Source organism: Sorex araneus, chromosome 6 (assembly GCF_027595985.1).
Source record: "Sorex araneus isolate mSorAra2 chromosome 6, mSorAra2.pri, whole genome shotgun sequence".
Taxonomy (NCBI): Eukaryota; Metazoa; Chordata; class Mammalia; order Eulipotyphla; family Soricidae; genus Sorex; species Sorex araneus.
Genome location: NC_073307.1, coordinates 90,317,635 through 90,335,939, shown reverse-complemented (window position 1 = coordinate 90,335,939; position 18,305 = coordinate 90,317,635). Strand labels below are relative to the sequence as shown.

Genomic DNA, 18,305 nt, shown 5'->3' with positions numbered 1-18,305 from the left:
CTGGCGGTGCTCAGGGGACCCTATGGGATGCTAAGAATCGAACCCGGGCCAGCCGCGTGCAAGACAAACGCCCTCCCCGCTGTGCTATCCCTCATGTATCAGATGTATATCAGATGTACTACGTGCATGTACTACCCGGTCTGTACTGGTAACTGCCCTCTGTACCACCTTGCCAGTCCCAGATGGAGTCATTCCTAGAGAGGGCTAGAGTGGGTCAAGGCATTTGCCCTACATGCGCCCACCCGAGTTTATAATTATAGTCTGGGGGCCAGTGACGGTGGCTCTGGGGTCACAGGGCAGGAGAGGGTCTTAGGGCGTGTCACAGGGCGTGTCTCAGGGCGGTCAGAGGGTGGGTCGGAGGGCGGTTCTGAGGGCGGGTCACAGGGTGGGGGAGTGGGCGGGTCAGAGAAGGTCCAAGAGTGGTTCAAAGGGCGGGTCACAGGGCATGTCCTAGGGCGTGTCGCAGGGCGGGGATAAAGGGCACGTCAGAGGATGGGTCACAGGTTGGGGCAGTGGGCGGGTCAGAGAGCGGGTCACTGGGGGGGCAGAGGGCGGGTCACAGGGCGGGGCAGTGGGGGTGTCTGAGGGTGTGTCCTAGGGCGTCTTAGAGGGGCAGAGGGCGGGATATAGGGTGTGCCAGAGGGTGGGGCAGAGGGCGGTTCTGAGGGCGGGTCAGAGAAGGTCCAAGAGTGGTTCAAGGGACGGGTCACAGGCCATGTCCTAGGGCGTGTCACAGGGCGGGATATAGGGTGGGATATAGGGCAGGTCACAGGGCGGGTCAGAGGGCGGTTCTGAGGGCGGTTCTGAGGGCGGGCCACTGGGCGGGGTGGTGGGAGGGGCAGAGAAGGTCCAAGAGTGGCTCAAAGGGCGGGTCACAGGGCGTGTCACAGGGCGGGGCAGTGGGAGGGTCTGAGGGCGTGTCCTAGGGCGTGTCAGAGGGTGGTTCGAAGGGCGGGTCACAGGGCGGGGTATAGAGCGTGTCCTAGGGCGTGTCACAGGGAGGTTCTGATGGCTCTGTGGTCAAATGGAGGGGCAGTGGGCGGGTCAGAAAAGGTCCAAGAGTGGTTCAAAGGGCGGGTCACAGGGCGGGATATAGGGTGTGTCACAGGGCGGAGCAGTGGGCGGTCCTGAGGGCGGGTCACTGGGAGGGGCAGAGGGCGGGTCACAGGGCGGGGCAGTGGGACGGTCTGACGGCGGGGCAGTGGGCGGGGCAGTGGGCGGGGATATAGGGCGTGTCACAGGACTGGTCAGAGGGCGGTTGAGGGGGCGGGTCATTTGCATTTGCATTCTGTGAGCTAGGTGGGGTGAAGAGCGTCCCCACCAGGAGGCCAGAGCAAGAGCACAGCGGGGAGGGCGTTTGCCTTGCACGATACTGGCCAGGGTTCGATTCCCAGCATCCCTGAGCACCGCCAGAAGTGATTCCTGAGTGCATGAGCCAGAGTAACCCCTGAGCATCGCCGGGTGTGACCCAAAAAGAAAAAAAAGTTTATCTTTAATCTTTCCTTTGTATTTTACTTCTTATTGTCTCAGTGTCTGTCTCAGCTCCCCATGTCAGTCTTGATTGCTTCTAATAAGTTTCTGGTAATTCTGGGCTTTGCACTGCTTTGTATTTGAAGTGCTGTGTATTTGCACCTGCTTTTCTATTTCCCCTGTCGCCTTTTTTATACTTTACTATAGAGCAATGTTCTCTGGTTAAACACAGAAAGACCGTGAATGCCGTGCTCCTTATGGTTAGGAGTTGATTGACTCTGAAATATCTCTATTCCTGGGCATCCGTCATCATTACGTGACTCAGGCTTCAGTTGCTGTCGTTCCTAACACCGCAGAAAGGGAGGTCCCGCCGTGAGACAGGGCACAGAGAGAGTAGCATGGGGGAAAGTAGGAGATGAGAATGAGGGGCAGAGTGAGACTGGATTGGGATGTTCAGTGAGATGGGAACAGGCATGAGGGAAGAACGGAATAAACAGCAGGACGGAGATGGGAATAAACAGCAGCTGATCGATCACCAGCCAGCCTGGCTGTCCTGTTCCCTCCTTCATGTGTCTGTTGGTGGCGGCTGCAGCCGGGGTGGGAAAGTGGCTCATGGTGGAGGAGAGAGCACTGAGCCTCTTATTTATTTTGTGATTCCACACTGTCACTGTCACTATCATCCCGTTGCTCATCGATTTGCTCGAGCGGGCACCAGTCATGTCTCCATGGTGAGCCTTGTTGTGACTGTTTTTTGGCATATTGAATACATCACGGGGAGCTTGCCGGGCTCTGCCGCGCAGGCTTGATACTCTCGGTAGCTGGCCGGGCTCTCCAAGAGGAATCCGGAGGAATCGAACCCTGGTCTGCTGCGTGCAAGGCAAATGCCCTACCCGCTGTGCTATTGCTCCAGCAGGGCTGGTGATTCCACAAAATACCTTCATTCTGGTTCTCTTGACGACGACCCTCGGGGTTTGTTCTGCCCACTGCAGCCCTGAGACGAACCCGGGGCTGCAGAAGGCAAGCCAGGAAAGCTGCCCGGTTCACCCTGTTCCTCGTCTCTGCAGAAGCCGCAGGATTCGGGGATGGGAGCGGGATCGACCCCCGGAGCTCCTGGCAGCATCTCTGTTCCTCAGCAAAGCAGCGGCCTTCCCGTTTCGGGGTGCCCTTCCCCTCCCCACCCCCAGCCTGCGCCCTGCAGCTCTCTGGGGTGAGACTCCAGTTATGACTCATCGTGCTTCAGCGTCTCCAGCCCCGGGCTTGACTTCTGCTCCTGACTTCAGTCAGCGTGAGTCCTCAGCGGACAGAGCCGGACTCAGCTGCCCCCGGGGCCAGAAAGCAAAGTCTGAGCCGGAGCCATAGTCCAGCACGGTGAGCCGGTAGGGCATTTGCCTGGCATGCAGCCGACCCAGGCTGACCCAGGTTCGATTCCCAGGGGTAATTCCTGAGTGAAGAGCCAGGAGTAACCCCTGTGCATCTCCGGGTGTGACCCAAAAAGCAAAAGCAAAAAAAAAAAAAAAAAAAACCAACAGAAAGCAAAGTCTGATCCAGAGCCATAGTCCAGCACAGTGAGCCGGTAGGGCATTTGCCTTGCATGCAGCCAACCCAGGTTCTATCCCCGGCATCCCATAGGGCCCCCTGAGCATCACCAGGAGTCATTCCTGAGTGCAGAGCCAGGAGGAACCCCAGAGCATCGCCAGGTGTGGCCCCCAAAGCCAAACAAACAAACAAACAAACAAACAAACATCACTCAGACAAATTCAGGGGCTGGGTCAGGCCGGAGCACCAGAACAGTGGGGAAGGTGCTGGCTTTGCATGGGGCCCTCTCGAGTTCAGTTTCTTGCATCACTGGACAGAAGGGACCCCTGAGTGCAGGGCCAGGAGCACAGCTGGGTGTGGCCCCAAGACCAGAAAAAGAAAAGGAATTCGGGGTCTGGAGAGAGAGTTTAGCAGACTGAGCACATGCCCTATGCAGGGAGCATCCCCGGGTCCCATCCCTAGCAGCACGTGTTCCCTCTTGTTGGTGCTAAGCCAGGACACTAGGACGAGCCTCTGGACGCTGCCCTGCAAGCAGGAAGCAGAACTGAGGCCCCACTTTGAGTTTAGTGGGCAAGCTAAACCTGTGAGTCCAGATGACCTGGAGAAGTGCAGCATGCTCTCATATGCCCGCCTCGTCATCCACTACCTTGGCAGCACACAGCAGCAGTTTCTCTTCTCTTACACAGCCTTCATCTGGTTTGACCGTCAAGTATCAGTATGAGTCTTCTCTTTGCCCTATGGAGGACTCACCACAAGAATGTGGGGGACGAGATCTGTAGAGCCCCTCCGTGCCCAGCTCCATATCTTCCTCTGGCATTTTTATTTATTTATTTATTTTGCTCTTTGGGTCACACCCAGCAATGCACAGGGGTTATTCCTGGCTCTATAATCAGGAATTACTCCTGGCAGTGCTCAGGGGACCCTATGGGATGCTGGGAATCAAACCTGGATCGGCTCATGCAAGGCAAACGCCCTACCCGCTGTGCTATCAGTCCAGCCCCACCTCCTCTGGTGTTTTAATCATGACAACATAGCTTTGACAACACAGCTTTGACGAGACAATGTATACCCAGACGTACTTTTGACAAATGCTCATCCTATAACTGTCTGTACTCTCATTCGTGAGTCTTTCTCTGTGGTCAAGTCATTAGGACTCTCATTGGTGATTCTTTCTCTGTGATGGAGTCATTAAGGGTGAATCACTGTCACTGTCACTGTCATCCCATTGTTCATTGATTTGCTCGAGCAGGCGCCAGTAATGTCTCCATTTGTTCCTGCCGCGTGCTAGTGTAGCCCGATGGCATACTGGGGGTTCTTTCAGGGTCAGGGGAATTAGGACCGTCATTGTTACTATTTTTAGCATATCGATGTTCCCATAGATGTTTTTAGCATATCGAGTATGCCATTCGGGTGGCATACTCTCAGTAGCTTGCCAGGCTCTCCGAGAGGGATGGAGGGTTTTGGGGCGGCCTCTAATTGCCTTTACAGGTGTTCCTAGTCAGATATATATATATATATGTATATATATTTCCCAAAATAACAAGATAACAAGATAAAACCAAAGTGTCAAGTATAAGGAAAATAATTACAAAACTGTATCACTGTATCACCGTCATCCCGTTGCTCTTCAATGTGTTCAAGCGGGCACCAGTAACATCTCCCTTGTGAGACTTGTTGTTACTGTTTTTGGCATATTGAATATGCCACGGGTAGCTTGCCAGGCTCTGCCGTGTGGGCGAGATACTCTCAGTAGCTTGCTGGGCTCTCCGAGAGGGGCGGAGGAATCGAACCCGGGTCAGCCGCATGCAAGGCCCTACCTGCTGTGCTGTTGCTCCAGCCCATCAATGATTTTTTGACCCAAAGAAAATCATTTCCATATTTCCTTAAATTTGGAGGAAGTACCAGGGTAGAAGGTCTATATATATATATATATATATATATATATATATATATATATATACATGAAGGGAAGGGTAAAAATGAAACCTCATATAGGTTAAAAAAAAAAAAAAGAAGTGGGGCTGGAGCAATAGCACAGCGGGTAGGGCGTTTGCCTTGCACGCGGCCGACCCGGGTTCGATTCCCAGCATCCCATATGGTCCCCTGAGCACCGCCAGGAGTAATTCCTGAGTGCAGAGCCAGGAGTAACCCCTGCGCATTGCCAGGTGTGACCCAAAAAGCAAAAAAAAAAAAAAAAAAAAAAAAGAAGTGAAACCAACTATGATGCTTTAAATGCCTTTAAATACCAGCGATCAATGAAAGACAGAAAACCTACTTTGTTCCCACTGATAGAGTAAGGAAACAAGAGAAATCCTAAGTTCCTAAGTTCAGGCTATAAAGAGAGAGGAAAAAACACAGTTTCCAGCAAAGAAAACTTGTAACTGAAGCTAATAATTCCCATTTCGAAAAGGCAGGGAGAAATCTGTAACGCTTCAATGCTCAAGTAAATGCAGATTCAACAGAAGAGACAAAATATTCAAGCACTAGATATGGGGTCTCAGTCTCCTTGCTCTTTCTTGAGGTGCATGTGAGTCCCTGCTCTGTCAGGTGTCCTAAGCAGATTCCTATTCAGACTCTAAATGAGGAAAGACTACAGTAAATAGAGTGTGGGGAGAATGAGTGTAGGAATTGAGGAGGGAAAAGATGAACCAATGACTGGTGATGATTATAGAAGAATTCAGGAGTTTCGGGGCTGAAGCGATAGCACAGCGGGTAGGGCGTTTGCCTTGCACTCGGCTGACCTGGGTTCGATTCCCAGCATCCCATACAGTCCCCTGAGTACTGCCAGGAGTAATTCCTGAGTGCAGAGCCAGGAGTAACCCTTGAGCATCGCCGGGCGTGACCCAAAAAGAAAAAAAAAAAAGAATTCAGGAGTTTCAATTAGATAACTACCTCATACCTGGGGGCTTAGCACAATCTGGATCCTTAGCACATGATTTGAGTAGCAGTGGTGAAGGGAAAAAATCGGTTGAAGAGACCACATGATTCGAACTCAATACCCAATAATTCACTTTGCCACCACTGTCCTTCAAAGTCTCCCGTGGCTTTGCACCTTCTTGTTTGGTAAGAAGTTGCCCCTCCTTTTCCGTAGTTAACACAATGGGAACTAGCACAGAGGCCTGGACCTTCTAAAGCAGTAAAATTGTTGCTGAGGCAGAGGGTGATTCTGAACTATTACAAGTTTTTCTAATCGCCACAAACACTGCTCAGTAGGATCCCACACAACAGATAAGATCTACAGCCACTCTTTTATTGTCTAGAAATTCTCTGTGACTCAAGTCTGGCATTAGCTTTTGCAGCCAAAATTAGAAGTACAAAACAAAGGCAAAAAAAATTATAGTTATCAGTTTTAGTATATATTGAAAGGTGGAAGATAAGGAAAACTCCTCTCAAAGTCCAAAAGCAAATCTTGCACCTTTGCTAAAAATAATATGGTTTTTTTTTGGGGGGAGGGGACTCCCGGTGATGCACAAGGGAAACTCCTGGCTCTGCACTCAGGAATTACTCCTGGTGGTGCTCATATGGGATGCTGGGAATAGAACCCAGGTTGGCTGCATGCATAGCAAATGCCCTACCCACTGTGCTATCGCTCCAGCCCCTGTATTTTTTATATTTGCTTTACATGACGTGAATTTGTCCAAAAATTAACTCAATGCAAATTTATTTACATTAGTTACATTACTTTTATTTATTTATTTACTTATTATTATTTACTTATTATTATTTACTTTATTATTTTATTATTTTTACTTTATTTTTTGCTTTACTTTTATTTTTTATTACTTCATTTTTACTTTATTTTTACTTCATTATTTACCTATTATTATTTACTTATTATTATTTAGTTAGTTACATTAGTTACATTAATTTAGTTGCATTAGGCTGTAACTGATTAAAAAATAGAATAAAAGGAGGCCTCTGGCAGTCGCTCTCCACCTCGAGCCAGGCTGACGCCTTGGCCCTTCGCGCTCTCTACATTCCTCTCGCGTGTCTTGTCTCTGTGCCTCCAACCGAAAGAATATTCACTCAACACCTCTCCAGCCCCCTCCCTCAGGGTCTCCCCAAGGACCAGCCTGGAGTAGCCCCTGAGCACTGGCACCCAACTGGCCAACCCCATGCCGTCTGCCACCTAGCTTATGGGAAGCAAAAAAGGCGAAGTAAGTCGTGGCGGTGGTCTGATTTAGAGGAAGATGTATTCTTTGTAGATGCTTCCATCAAAAATTTCTTCTTTTCTTTTTTGTTTCTGTTTTAGGGGCAACACCCACCCAGCTGTGCTCAGGGATCACTGCTGGCAATGCTGTGGGAATCGTATGCGGTTCTGGGGACTGAACTGGGATTAGACACGTTCCAAGCTACCCCTGTGCTCTCTTTCCCTCCCTAGGCCCTTCTGGACTTTCTTCAGATGGGAAGCCATTACATTTAAGGACAGTACGCTCTTCCCCAGCTTCCTGAGAGCAGTCATGTCTCGGAATTGCCCACAAAGGATGTTAATAATGTTGAATTCTTTTACTATTATTATTGTTGTTGTTATTGTTGTTGTTGTTTTGGTTTGAGGGCCTCACCCAGCAGTGCTCAGGACTTACTTTTGATTGACACTCAGGGGTCACTCCTGGCAGGTTCAAGAAACCATACAAGGTGCTGGGGATTAAAGCCGGTCAGCCACATACAAGTCAAGTGCCTTCCCCACCGTACTTGCCTGCACCCCTAAGGCTGAATTCTTAACACTCTTCTCTGTCATTCAATTCTGCCCCCTAAGAGAAAACAGAAAGCTGCCTCAAAACATCAGCATCAACACAGCTCTCAAAACCTGACAAGGGTTTCTCTTTTTCTTGGGAGACATAATTTACAAGTGAGAACTGTTGCTATGGTTGGTTTGGGGTTTTTTGTTGTTGTTGTTCTGTTTTGGAGCCAGGCCTGGTGATGCTCAAGGTCACTCCTGGCTCTGCACTCAGGGATCACTCCTGGCGAGGCTCTAGGGACCATATGTTGAACCCAGTTGGCCGCATGCAAGGCAAGCACCCTTCATCCCCTTCTCCAGCACAATGAAGGACAAGATTACAGAAGGGGCAATGTTAGAGAGAAGACACTTAAGCCCTGGCCAGGGTCTAGCTGTCCGCCCTTCAGAGTTTGACTCTTTCTCAGCCATCTGCTACTCCTGTGTAAGAATAGAGATCTTTCTGGATCCACTCTTCTCTTAGTCACACCTGCACTACTTCTGGGCTGAACCCTTACTCGGCATCCCTTACCTTCAACACACACACACACACACACACACACACTCACACTCACACACACACACACACACTCACACTCACACACACACACACACACACACTGTCACTGTAGGGGTTTCTGTTAACAGAGGGCTATTGGCTCCTGCAGAGAAGTGAGAGAAGAGCACAGGAGGAATGAAGGAGGGAGAGATAAATGAGGAGGAGGAGGGGAAAGAGGAGGAGGAGGAGAAGGAGGAGGGAGAGGAGGAGGAGGTAGGGAGGAGGAGGAGGGGGAGGAGGAGGAGGTAGGGAGGAGGGGGAGGAGGAGGAGGGAGAGGAGGAGGAGGGGGGAAGAGGAGGAGGAGGGGGAGGAGGAGGAGGAGGGAGGAGGAGGAGGAGGGGGAGGAGGAGGAGGGAGAGGAGGAGGAGGGGGGAAGAGGAGGAGGAGGGAGAGGAGGAGGAGGTGGGAGGAGGAGGAGGAGGAGGAGGGGGAGGAGGAGGAGGAGGGGGAGGAGGAGGAGGAGGGGGAGGAGGAGGAGGGGGGGAAGAGGAGGAGGAGGAGGAGGATTGTTCCTTCTGCTCCTCAAGAGAAGGCACAGAGAGACACACAAATGAATCTCATACCCGAGCAGCTCGCTGCAGAGATGCGTCTGGACTTTGCACCAGGCCACTTTGGCAGGGCTACTCCCGACAGGAGCAGGTGCCGTCCCTTCGCCTGCCCCCCTAGGAATCCTGGTGGCTGCCATCTTCCACACTCAACAAAAAGCCAAGGTAGGCAGGGTGAGCTAGAGCGATAGCACAGTGGGTAGAGCGTTTGCCTTGCACTCAGCGGACCCGGGTTCAATTCCTCCGAGCTACCGAGAGTATCGCGCCCGCACAGCAGAGCCTGACAAGCTCGCAATGGCGTATTCGATATGCCAAACACAGTCACAACAAGTCTCACAATGGAGATGTTACTGGTGCCCGCTCGAGCAAATCGATGAGCCATGGGATGACAGTGACAGTAACAGTGACAGGCGGGGTCAATAGCGGCAAATGCCAGGCCTCAGGGGACAGGGAGGAGCCAGTCCCTCTCCTTCCTTCCACCCCCATGGCACTCTGAGATGATGCCCACAAAATGCCCCCAGCTACTTATTAAGCCTCTAAACGGCCATGATCCAGAGACACACAGATGCATCTCGGAACCGAGCAGCTCGCTGCAGAGATCTCTCCAGACCCGGATTATTAAAATTTTAGAATTCCAGAAGTGGCTGCGTAACATTTTATGTTATTCATAACAAGCATAATACAAAACAAATTCTCCAGCATTGCCTTTTCGGCAGGTCGGAGGGGTTGTGTGGGAAGATTCCAAATAACAAGGGTGGCACTGGTGCCAAAGACTGAATGTCACCAACGTTAGAGAGAGAATATTGTGGCACTTGCCTGCCACACAGGCAGGGGAAGCGTTAGGGTAGGGGCAGGGCTGGGGGGGGATCCTGGGGATTTTGTTGGTGGAAAATGTGCCCTGGTGGAGGGATGGGTGTTCGCCTTTCACGCAGCCGACCCGAGTTCGATTCCTCCGCCCCTCTCGGAGAGCCCGGCAAGCTACCGAGAGTATCGCGCCCTCGCGGCAGAGCCTGGCAAGCTACCTGTGTGTATTGGATATGCCAAAAACAGTAACAATAAGTCTCTCAATGAGAGACATTACTGGTGCCCGCTCGAACTAATCTGTGAGCAACGGGATGACAGTGACAGTGACGGTGACAGGAACAAAACTCAAACATGAAAGCTTTGTAACTGCATCTAATGGTGAGTCAATAACAACATTAAAAGTTTAAAAAAATGGGGGGCGGGGGGAGGAGCAATGCTCTCCACCACAGTGCCCACCCACTCTGCACCCCTTTCCAAAGCATCAGTCTGCACTCACCATTTCCTGGCTGTCGGCAAACATGAGCAGCTGCGCCTGCTCGGCCAGGCAGAACTGTCGGCTGGAATTCCAGTCCCTCTGCTCCACTGAGAAATAGTAGCAGTGGTTGCTGTGCCTCAGCCAGAGGTCTGGGCAGCTGGGACACTGGACACAGGGGGACTCCTTGGAACCTAGAAAGGACGAGGTGCCGTCTTGGTCTGTGTGACTGGGCTTAGGGGTGATGCCGGTTCCGTGTGCTCAGGAGCGACCCCTACTGGTGCTCAGGAAGCCAAATGAGGCGCCAGGATGGAATCGCCTCAGCCACAAGCAAAGCAAGCACGTTTTTGATTGTTTGTCTGTTTGTTTGATTTGGGGATACCCAGGGACTCCTCTGTGCTTGGGGGTCACTCCCGGCAGTGCGGAGGATGGATGAACATGTGGTTCAAGAGGTTTAACTGGGAACAGCAAGCACCCTGCCCCCTCTGCTAACTCTCCCCTTTCCTATCTGTATTTATTCTCTTTTTTCTGGGGAGGGGGTCATACCTGGTGATGCACAGGGGTCACTCCTGGCTCTTCACTGAGGAATTACCCCTGGAGGTGCTCAGGGGACCATATGGGATGCTGGGAATCGAACCTGGGTTGGCCACATGCAAGGCAAACACCCTACCCTCTGGACTATTGCTGCAGCCCCTGTATTTCTTCTCTTAACAGAATTTCGATCTATTCCTCTAAAATCTCCCCCACCTTTTCTTTTTTTTCTTCTTTTTTTTAATTTTTGAGTCACACCCAGCAGAGCACAGGGGTTACTCCTGGCTCATGCAATCAGGAATTACTCCTGGCGCTTCTTGGGGGACCATATGGGATGCTGGGAATCGAACCCGGGTCAGCCGCATGCAAGGCTAACGCCCTACCTGCTGTGCTATCGCTCCAACCCCCACCACCTTTTCTTTTGCATGTAATGTTGGCATAGTTGGGGCTAGAGCAATCGTACAGTGGGTTGGACATTAGCCTTGAACGAGGCCAACTTGGGTTTGATCCCTGGCATCCAATAGGGTCCCCCCCGCAAGCATCTCCAGGAGTAATTCCTGAGAGCAGAGCCAGGAGTTACTCCTGAGCATTGCTGGGTGTGACCCAAAAAGCCAAAAAAAAAAAAGTTGGCATAGCTTTCATCATAGTATAAGGTAAAATTTTGTATGCTGCTTTTATAAAATATCATATTGTATCATCATTTCCCTACCATGGTATCAAATAATTACATTCTGTTCAACTGACCACATTATATAGCACTGTAGCACTGTTGTCCTGTTGCTCATCGATTTGCTCGAATGGGCACCAGTAACGTCTCCATTGGGAAACTTGTTACTGTTTTTGGCATATCCAATACGCCACGGGGAGCTTGCCAGGTCTGCGGTGCGGGCGGGATACTCTCGGTAGCTTGCCGGGCTCTCCGAGAGGGACTGAGGGATCGAACCTGGGTCGGCCGTGTGCAAAGCGAACGCCCTACCCACTGTATTATCACTCCAGTCACATTATACATTATATACTTATGTGTGTATATATATATCGGTACTCCTTTATTGATTTACTCAGGCTTTTTGGACCATGCCTAAGTGGTGCTAGGGAGCTACTCCCAGCTCTGTGCTCCTGGGCATCAAAGTAGGGTTGACCACATGCAAGGCCAGTGCCTTAAGCCCCCACCCCTCTCTCTGGCCCCAGGAACATCATTATTGAATGGGATGTGTCATGTAGAGCACTTTCCCGTGTTCTGGAATGAGCTTTGCTAGACTTAGTGCCCGTTCTGTGGGACTGATGGGGACAAGTAATAAAGCCGGATGCTGGGACTTCCCCTTCAGAGCCACGTCTGACCTCGGAAGGAAGGAGACTCGGGCTAGGTCAAGTCACCTCCAAAGAATAAGGTGCCAAATTCATGGCTCCATTTCCTCTTTTTTATAAGGCCCAGGCTAGAGCTTTGCAGAGAGAAGTGGTCTAATCTTTTTGTTTCGTTGGTGTTTTTTTTTTTTTTTTTGCTTTTTGGGTCACACCCGGTGATGCACAGGGGTTACTCCTGGCTCATGCACTCAGGAATCACTCCTGGCAGTGCTCAGGGGACCATATGGGATGCTGGGAATCAAACCCGGGTCGGCTGCGTGCAAGGTAAACACCCTCCCTGCTGTGCTATTGCTCCAGCCCCCAGAAGTGGTCTACTCTTGGGGCTGGAGCGATAGCTAAGTGGGGAGAGCATTTGCCTTGCACAAGACCAACCCGGGTTCTAATCCCAGCATCCCATATGGTCCCCTGAGCACCGCCAGGGGTGACCCAAAAACAAACAAATAAAAAAAAGAAGTGGTCTAATCTTTACTTGAATACAAATAACTTTGGGGCCAGAGAGAGAGAGAGAGAGAGAGAGAGAGAGAGAGGAAGAGGGAGAGTGCAGGAGGCAGGGCACGTGCCTTGCATGTGGCAGCAGTGGTGGCTGTGGCCCTGGTTCGAACCCCCGCCACTCCACCTGGTCCCCCAAACACCTTCAGGAGTCATTCCTAGGCATGGAGCTAGAATAGCCCCTGAGCATCACCAGGGTGGCACCCCGCCTCTCCCCCACCCCCCACACACAAAAAGAATACATACACAAATGCATGTGCTCAAAGGCAATAGACCCCGGGAGATGTCGTGTGCAGGGGTCACTTACTTTATTGGGGTTTCCCTCCCTGCCCCCTACTTTCTATTGTGCTACCTTGATTTTATATCACAAGACAGTTAAGCCCAAAGATGTTGTTGCTATTGGAGTGACCCCCAGCGGTGCTCAGGGCTCACTCCGGCTCTGGGCTCAGGCGGTGGTGCCAGGCTGTACTTCCTCTGCACCCCCAATCCAAGCGTCCACTTGGGCTCCAGTTAGTACTCACCCTGGCACAGAATCCATCTGACTGTCAGCAAAGTCATAAGAATGATGCTCAGAAGCCCCAGAGCGATGACCCAGTAGGCAGAGAAACGGAGCCTGGAGGAAACTGCAAGGAGAGAACGGAGAGAGTCCTGAGACAGAAAAAGCCCAGAAGGGGCTGGGAGAGAGTTGGGGGAATGAGGGTAGAGACGCCCTATAAACCTGTTCCTGCAGGCTAGGAGGGTCGCATCATGGCTTGGAAGCCGGCCTTGCAGGCTTGGGGAAAAGGCAGCTGGGATGGAGAAGGGAGCACTAAGTCAATGATGGTTGGAGGGATCGCTCGGGATGGGAGATGCATGCTGAAAGTAGACTATGGACCAAACACGATGGCCTCTCATATCTGTGTTGCAAACCACAACACCCAAAAGGAGAGAGAGAGAGAGATAGTAAGAGGGAGGGAAGGTGCCTGCCACAGAGGCAGGGGGTGGGAAGGGGTGGGGGTGGCGGGAGGGAGACTGGGAGCATTGGTGGTGGAAAATGGGCACTGGTGGAGGGATGGGTGCTCAATCATTGTATGACTGAAACGTGATCACGAAAGTTTGTAAGTCTGTAACTGTATCTCACGGTGATTCAAGTTAAAAAAATTTTCAATGCCCAGATACAGGGCCAGCCCCCGCCAGGGCCGGGGCTCGGCTCCGGCTGGCCGGGTTTTCGGCCCGGGTGCCCATGTCTCTGCAGAGCCGGTGGATGTGGAATGAGCGGGAACCAGAGACAGCTTTTGGAATTGGGGTTCCAGCATCTGGCAGAATTTTCCCTGGACTTTATACAGAAATCCAAAACCTGCTGCGTCCGCGCGACTTAACATTTATAATTTTCTGCAATGTGAAACGGTTCCTTTTGAACAGGTCTGACTTGGGGGGGGAAACTCCAAATAATAACAGTAAGTTTTTGTTGAAATATTGAAGGTTTTTAATGTAGCAGCCAGCTCTCTGGACTGTGAACTAAGCAAACTAATTACCAAATGTAGTAGGTCTGTCTCTCTTGCTTGGAAACTCTAACAACTATAGTGAGTTTTGTGTTGAATTATGGAATGTAATCAAGGTAAAGAAAAGGTGAAGTGAAATTCATTAGTTATACAGTAGGGGGTAGGGGGTGGGGGCGGGGGGTATACTGAGGTTTCTGGTGGTGGAATATGGGCACTGGTGAAGGGATGGGTGTTTGAATATTGTATAACTGACATATAAACCTGAGAACTTTGTAACTTTCCACATGGTGATTTAATAAAAAGTTTAAAATAAAAAAAAAAATTTCAATGCCCAAAAGTAGAGAGAGAGAGAGTACGGGGGAAATTGTCTGCCATAGAGACAGGAGAAGGGTTGGGATGGGGGAGGGGTATAACTGGGGACATTGGTGGTGGAGAATGTGCTCTGGTGGAGGGATGGGTGTTCGATCATTGTATGACTGAAACTCAATTTTCGTAACTGTATCTCACGGTGATTCAATAAAAAATAAATTAAAGAACCAGAGATGATACAGAAAGAAGAAACATCTTACCAATTTCTTTATGGAACTAAGAAAAATTAAATTGTATCCATAAAACAAGGGTGGCCTGTTATTCTAAAAATTCAATTAATAAATATACAACATGTAAGTGATAGCACAGCGGGTAGGGCGTTTGCCTTGCATGCAGCCAACCCGGGTTGGGTTCCTCCGCCCCTCTCGGAGAGCCTGGCAAGCTACCGAGAGGATCCTGCCCATAGGGCAGAGCCTGGCAAGCTTCCCGTGGCATATTCGATATGCCAAAAACAGTAACAAGTCTCACAATGGAGACGTTACTGGTGCCTGCTTGAACAAATTGATGAGCAACAGGATGACAGTGATACAGTGATACAAGATGTAAAAAAGAAAAAAATCAGGGGCTGGAGCAATACCACAGCGGATAGGGCGTTTGCCTTGCATGCGGCCGACCCGGGTTCGAATCCCAGCATCCCATATGGTCCCCCAAGCATCGCCAGGAGTAATTTCTGAGTGCATGAGCCAGGAATGACCCCTGAGCATCGCTGGGTGTGACCCAAAAAGCAAAAAAAAAAGAAAAATCATAGAAAGACTATTCCTGGGTCTGGCCAGGACCAGCAGCCTAGCCTGATCTCTAATTCACTTCAGATGTTCCTTGTAATTCTGGAGAGGGTTTGGGGCCACACGTGGTGGTGTCTGGGGGTTACTCCTGCACTGTGCTCAGGGATCACTCTTTAAGGTGATCAAGGGACCATGGGGTACTGGAGATCAAAGCACATTTACGGCATCTCTCTGGCCCTTCAATATATCAATCAATCAATCAATCAATCTATCTATCTATACACACACACACACACACACACATATAGAGAGAGAGAGAGAGAAGATGAGTGTGAGGGTCAATGAACTCTCTCCAGACAATGGAAAACTAGATTTTTTTTTTACTTTTTTTATGATTTGTGTTTTGGGGCCCTACCCAATGGTGCTCAGGTCTTACGCAAGGCTCTGCGCTCAGGAATCACTGCTGGCTGGTGGGGCTTGGGGAGAACTTATGGGGTGCTAGGGATCAAAGCCAGCTCAATCATGTGTAAGGTAAACACTTTAACACCCGTATTATCTCTCCAAATCTGAAAAACATTTCAACCCAGACTGTTGTTTCAAAATTGTAGCAGTTGGGAGTGTAGGAGGTATGTGTGTGTGTTGGAGGGGGGGTGGCAAAACCTGACAAAGAAGGTATTTCAGTACTAGTTTAAATTCCTTTTTTTTTTTTTTTTTTTTGCTTTTTGGGTCACACCTGGCAATGCACAGGTGTTCTTCCTGGCTCATGCACTCAGGAACTACCCCTGGTGGTGCTTGGGGGACCCTATGGGATGCTGGGAATTGAACCCGGGTCGGCTGCATGCAAGGCAAACACCCTACCCGCTGTGCTATTGCTCCAGTCCCACTAGTTTAAATTCCTTTATTTGGTCATGCTTAATTCAGATATCGGGAAGTCAATCTCCCTCCCTAAGGCCTGCTTTCCTACTTTCTTTTTTTTTTTTTAATTTTTGTTAGTGAATCACTGTGAGGTAAGTTACAAACTTATGAACTTTCATGTTTGCATTTCATTTACATCCCTCCACAGTGCCCATTCTCCTCCACCAATGATCCCAGTATCCCTCCCACCACCCCACTCGGGACTCTCCTTCACTGCTGGTGGGAATGCCGACTGGTTCAGCCCTTTTGGAAAACAATATGGATGATTCTCAAAAAATTAGAAATTGAGCTCCCGTTGGACCCAGCAATACCACTCCTGGGAATATATCCCTACTTTCTTATTTAAATCATAGACAAATTACCCTGTCAATGTGTAGACGATAAAGCATTCTGAACCCCTGGTCTTTGTCCTTCTCCTCTGGGTTCAACCGGGTTCAACCCCCAGTATTTCATATGGTCTCCTGAGCACTGCCAGGAATATATTTTGAGCATCTCTGGGTTTGGCAAACAAAGAAAACTTGGTGATAGCATCAGTCCTATTTTTTTTTATCTGCTCTCAAATCTTCCCTGTTTTCTTTAATAAACATTTGTTTCAAAGGGTTTTTAGAGGGGCTGGAGCAATAGTCCAGCAGGGAGGGCATTTGCCTTGCATGCGGCCAACCCAAGTTCAATCCCCGGCATTCCATATAGTTCCCCGAGCACTATCAGGAGTAACTCCTTCCTGAGTGCAGAGTCAGGAGTAACCCCTGAGCATCACCAGGTGTGACCTCAAAGGCCAAAAAAAGTCGAGGGGGGGAGTTGGTGTCCTGCCCTATTTTCCCATCCCCAGTTGAAGTACCTGGAAAACAGGGGCTGGAACTAAAAAATACTGGCAATAAATAAGAATGCACAATGTACTCTCAGTAAAAATAAAAAGCCACTTGCCTAGAAATCAAAATCACTATAGTCAAATTCTAACACACCACCATAATTCCATTCCATGAATGGCCTGGCACTTAAAACTCTACATTGCTTTTTGGTCTTCATTGTGGCTGTTATCTCAATATATAATTTACTTACACTAAAAATTCCGCCCGAAACTCTGAAAATTATACCTCATTTAAGAGCTCCAGGAAAAAAAGTAACAATCTATTATTTTTTTCTTTAACTGCCTACTTTAAACACTAACTGGTTGCATAAAGAGGTTTACGGCATGCCTTTTGAAGCATTTTAAAATTGAATATTACACTCCGTGGATAGAAAGAATTGATCTAATGACACTTCAAGTTGGTTTCAACAAAATCTTGTCCTCGCAGCGGTTTTCTATCGCTGGGAGTGAAATTTAACTTTAGAACACTAGACTCAAAATATTATGTCAGCTTACATTTTTTCCAAGGAGAACCTTTACCAGAGGAGACAGTGGTCAGCACGAACGAGGCTGGACTTGAGTTACAAACAGTCCCAAGATTTCCTCAGCAGCTGAACCCAGTCAAGTTCACGTCTGCTTTCGAAAGCATTGAAATCTCTGACCTGGAGCCAGAGCGATAGGAGAGGGAGGAAGGCGCATGCTTTGCATGCGGCTGACCCAGGATCGATCCCCAGCATCCCATATTGGACCTGGGTCTTATAGATTAGAAAAGACTCTTCCCAAAGACCTAAGAGCAACCCCCCTAAGAGCTGGACTCTTCCTCCTCCAGCTCTGGGCCTGAAATGGACCCCAAAGCACTTCCTCCCGGTTGCCTCGATTTCTCTCCATCCTGGACTCCAGACTCCTCCCTCCTCCTCATCCCTGCACGGCTCTTCCCCACACTGCTGCAGTCGACTCACCTTTGGGCTGCGATCCGCAGTCATTCGGTACTTGGGGGGCCCGGGATAGCCCTAAAAGGGAATAAGTGGTGTGTTCCGAGACCTCCATCTCTTATCCCTCACATTCAGTGGGGGAGAAGCAGAGAGGAGTGCGAGGAGCCGTGTGGCAGGGAGGAAATAGACCAATTTCTCATCTGCCAGCAGGAAGCTCGAAGGCTTCAAAGAAAAAAAAATCCAGCATAAGAAAAAGAGAAGCAGTTTTTTTTTTTTTTCAGGAAATGATTCAAAGACTGGGGTTGCTCATCGAAACTACTGTGCAAAATTGCGAGGGTCCTCCCCAATCCACCTCTGCCCGTCACGCTCTGGAGCCGCTGATGAAATGCATATGAAGTTGATTTTCCATCTCGTCAATACTTTTTTTTTTTCTTTTTGCCTTTTTGGTTTCTGGAGCCACACTTGGTACTGCTCAGGGCTTACTCCTGGGCCCTGCACTCAGGAAATACTCCTGGCGGTGCTCAAGGAAGCTTATGGGATGCTGGGGATCGAACCC

The 18,305-nt window shown here is 49.8% G+C and overlaps 1 protein-coding gene across 1 annotated transcript in view; it reads right to left on the bottom strand.

The window, feature by feature from the left end:
- KLRG1 (killer cell lectin like receptor G1) overlaps window positions 1-17,825 on the bottom strand; it is a 28,130-nt gene extending 10,305 nt beyond the window's left edge. The window contains 3 exon segments of the mRNA XM_055143611.1: window positions 10,126-10,295; window positions 13,005-13,106; window positions 17,777-17,825. Of these exon segments, the coding sequence (XP_054999586.1) occupies window positions 10,126-10,295; window positions 13,005-13,041 (207 nt within the window). The 5' untranslated portion in view covers window positions 13,042-13,106; window positions 17,777-17,825.
- Between the last annotated feature and the right edge of the window lie 480 nt (window positions 17,826-18,305).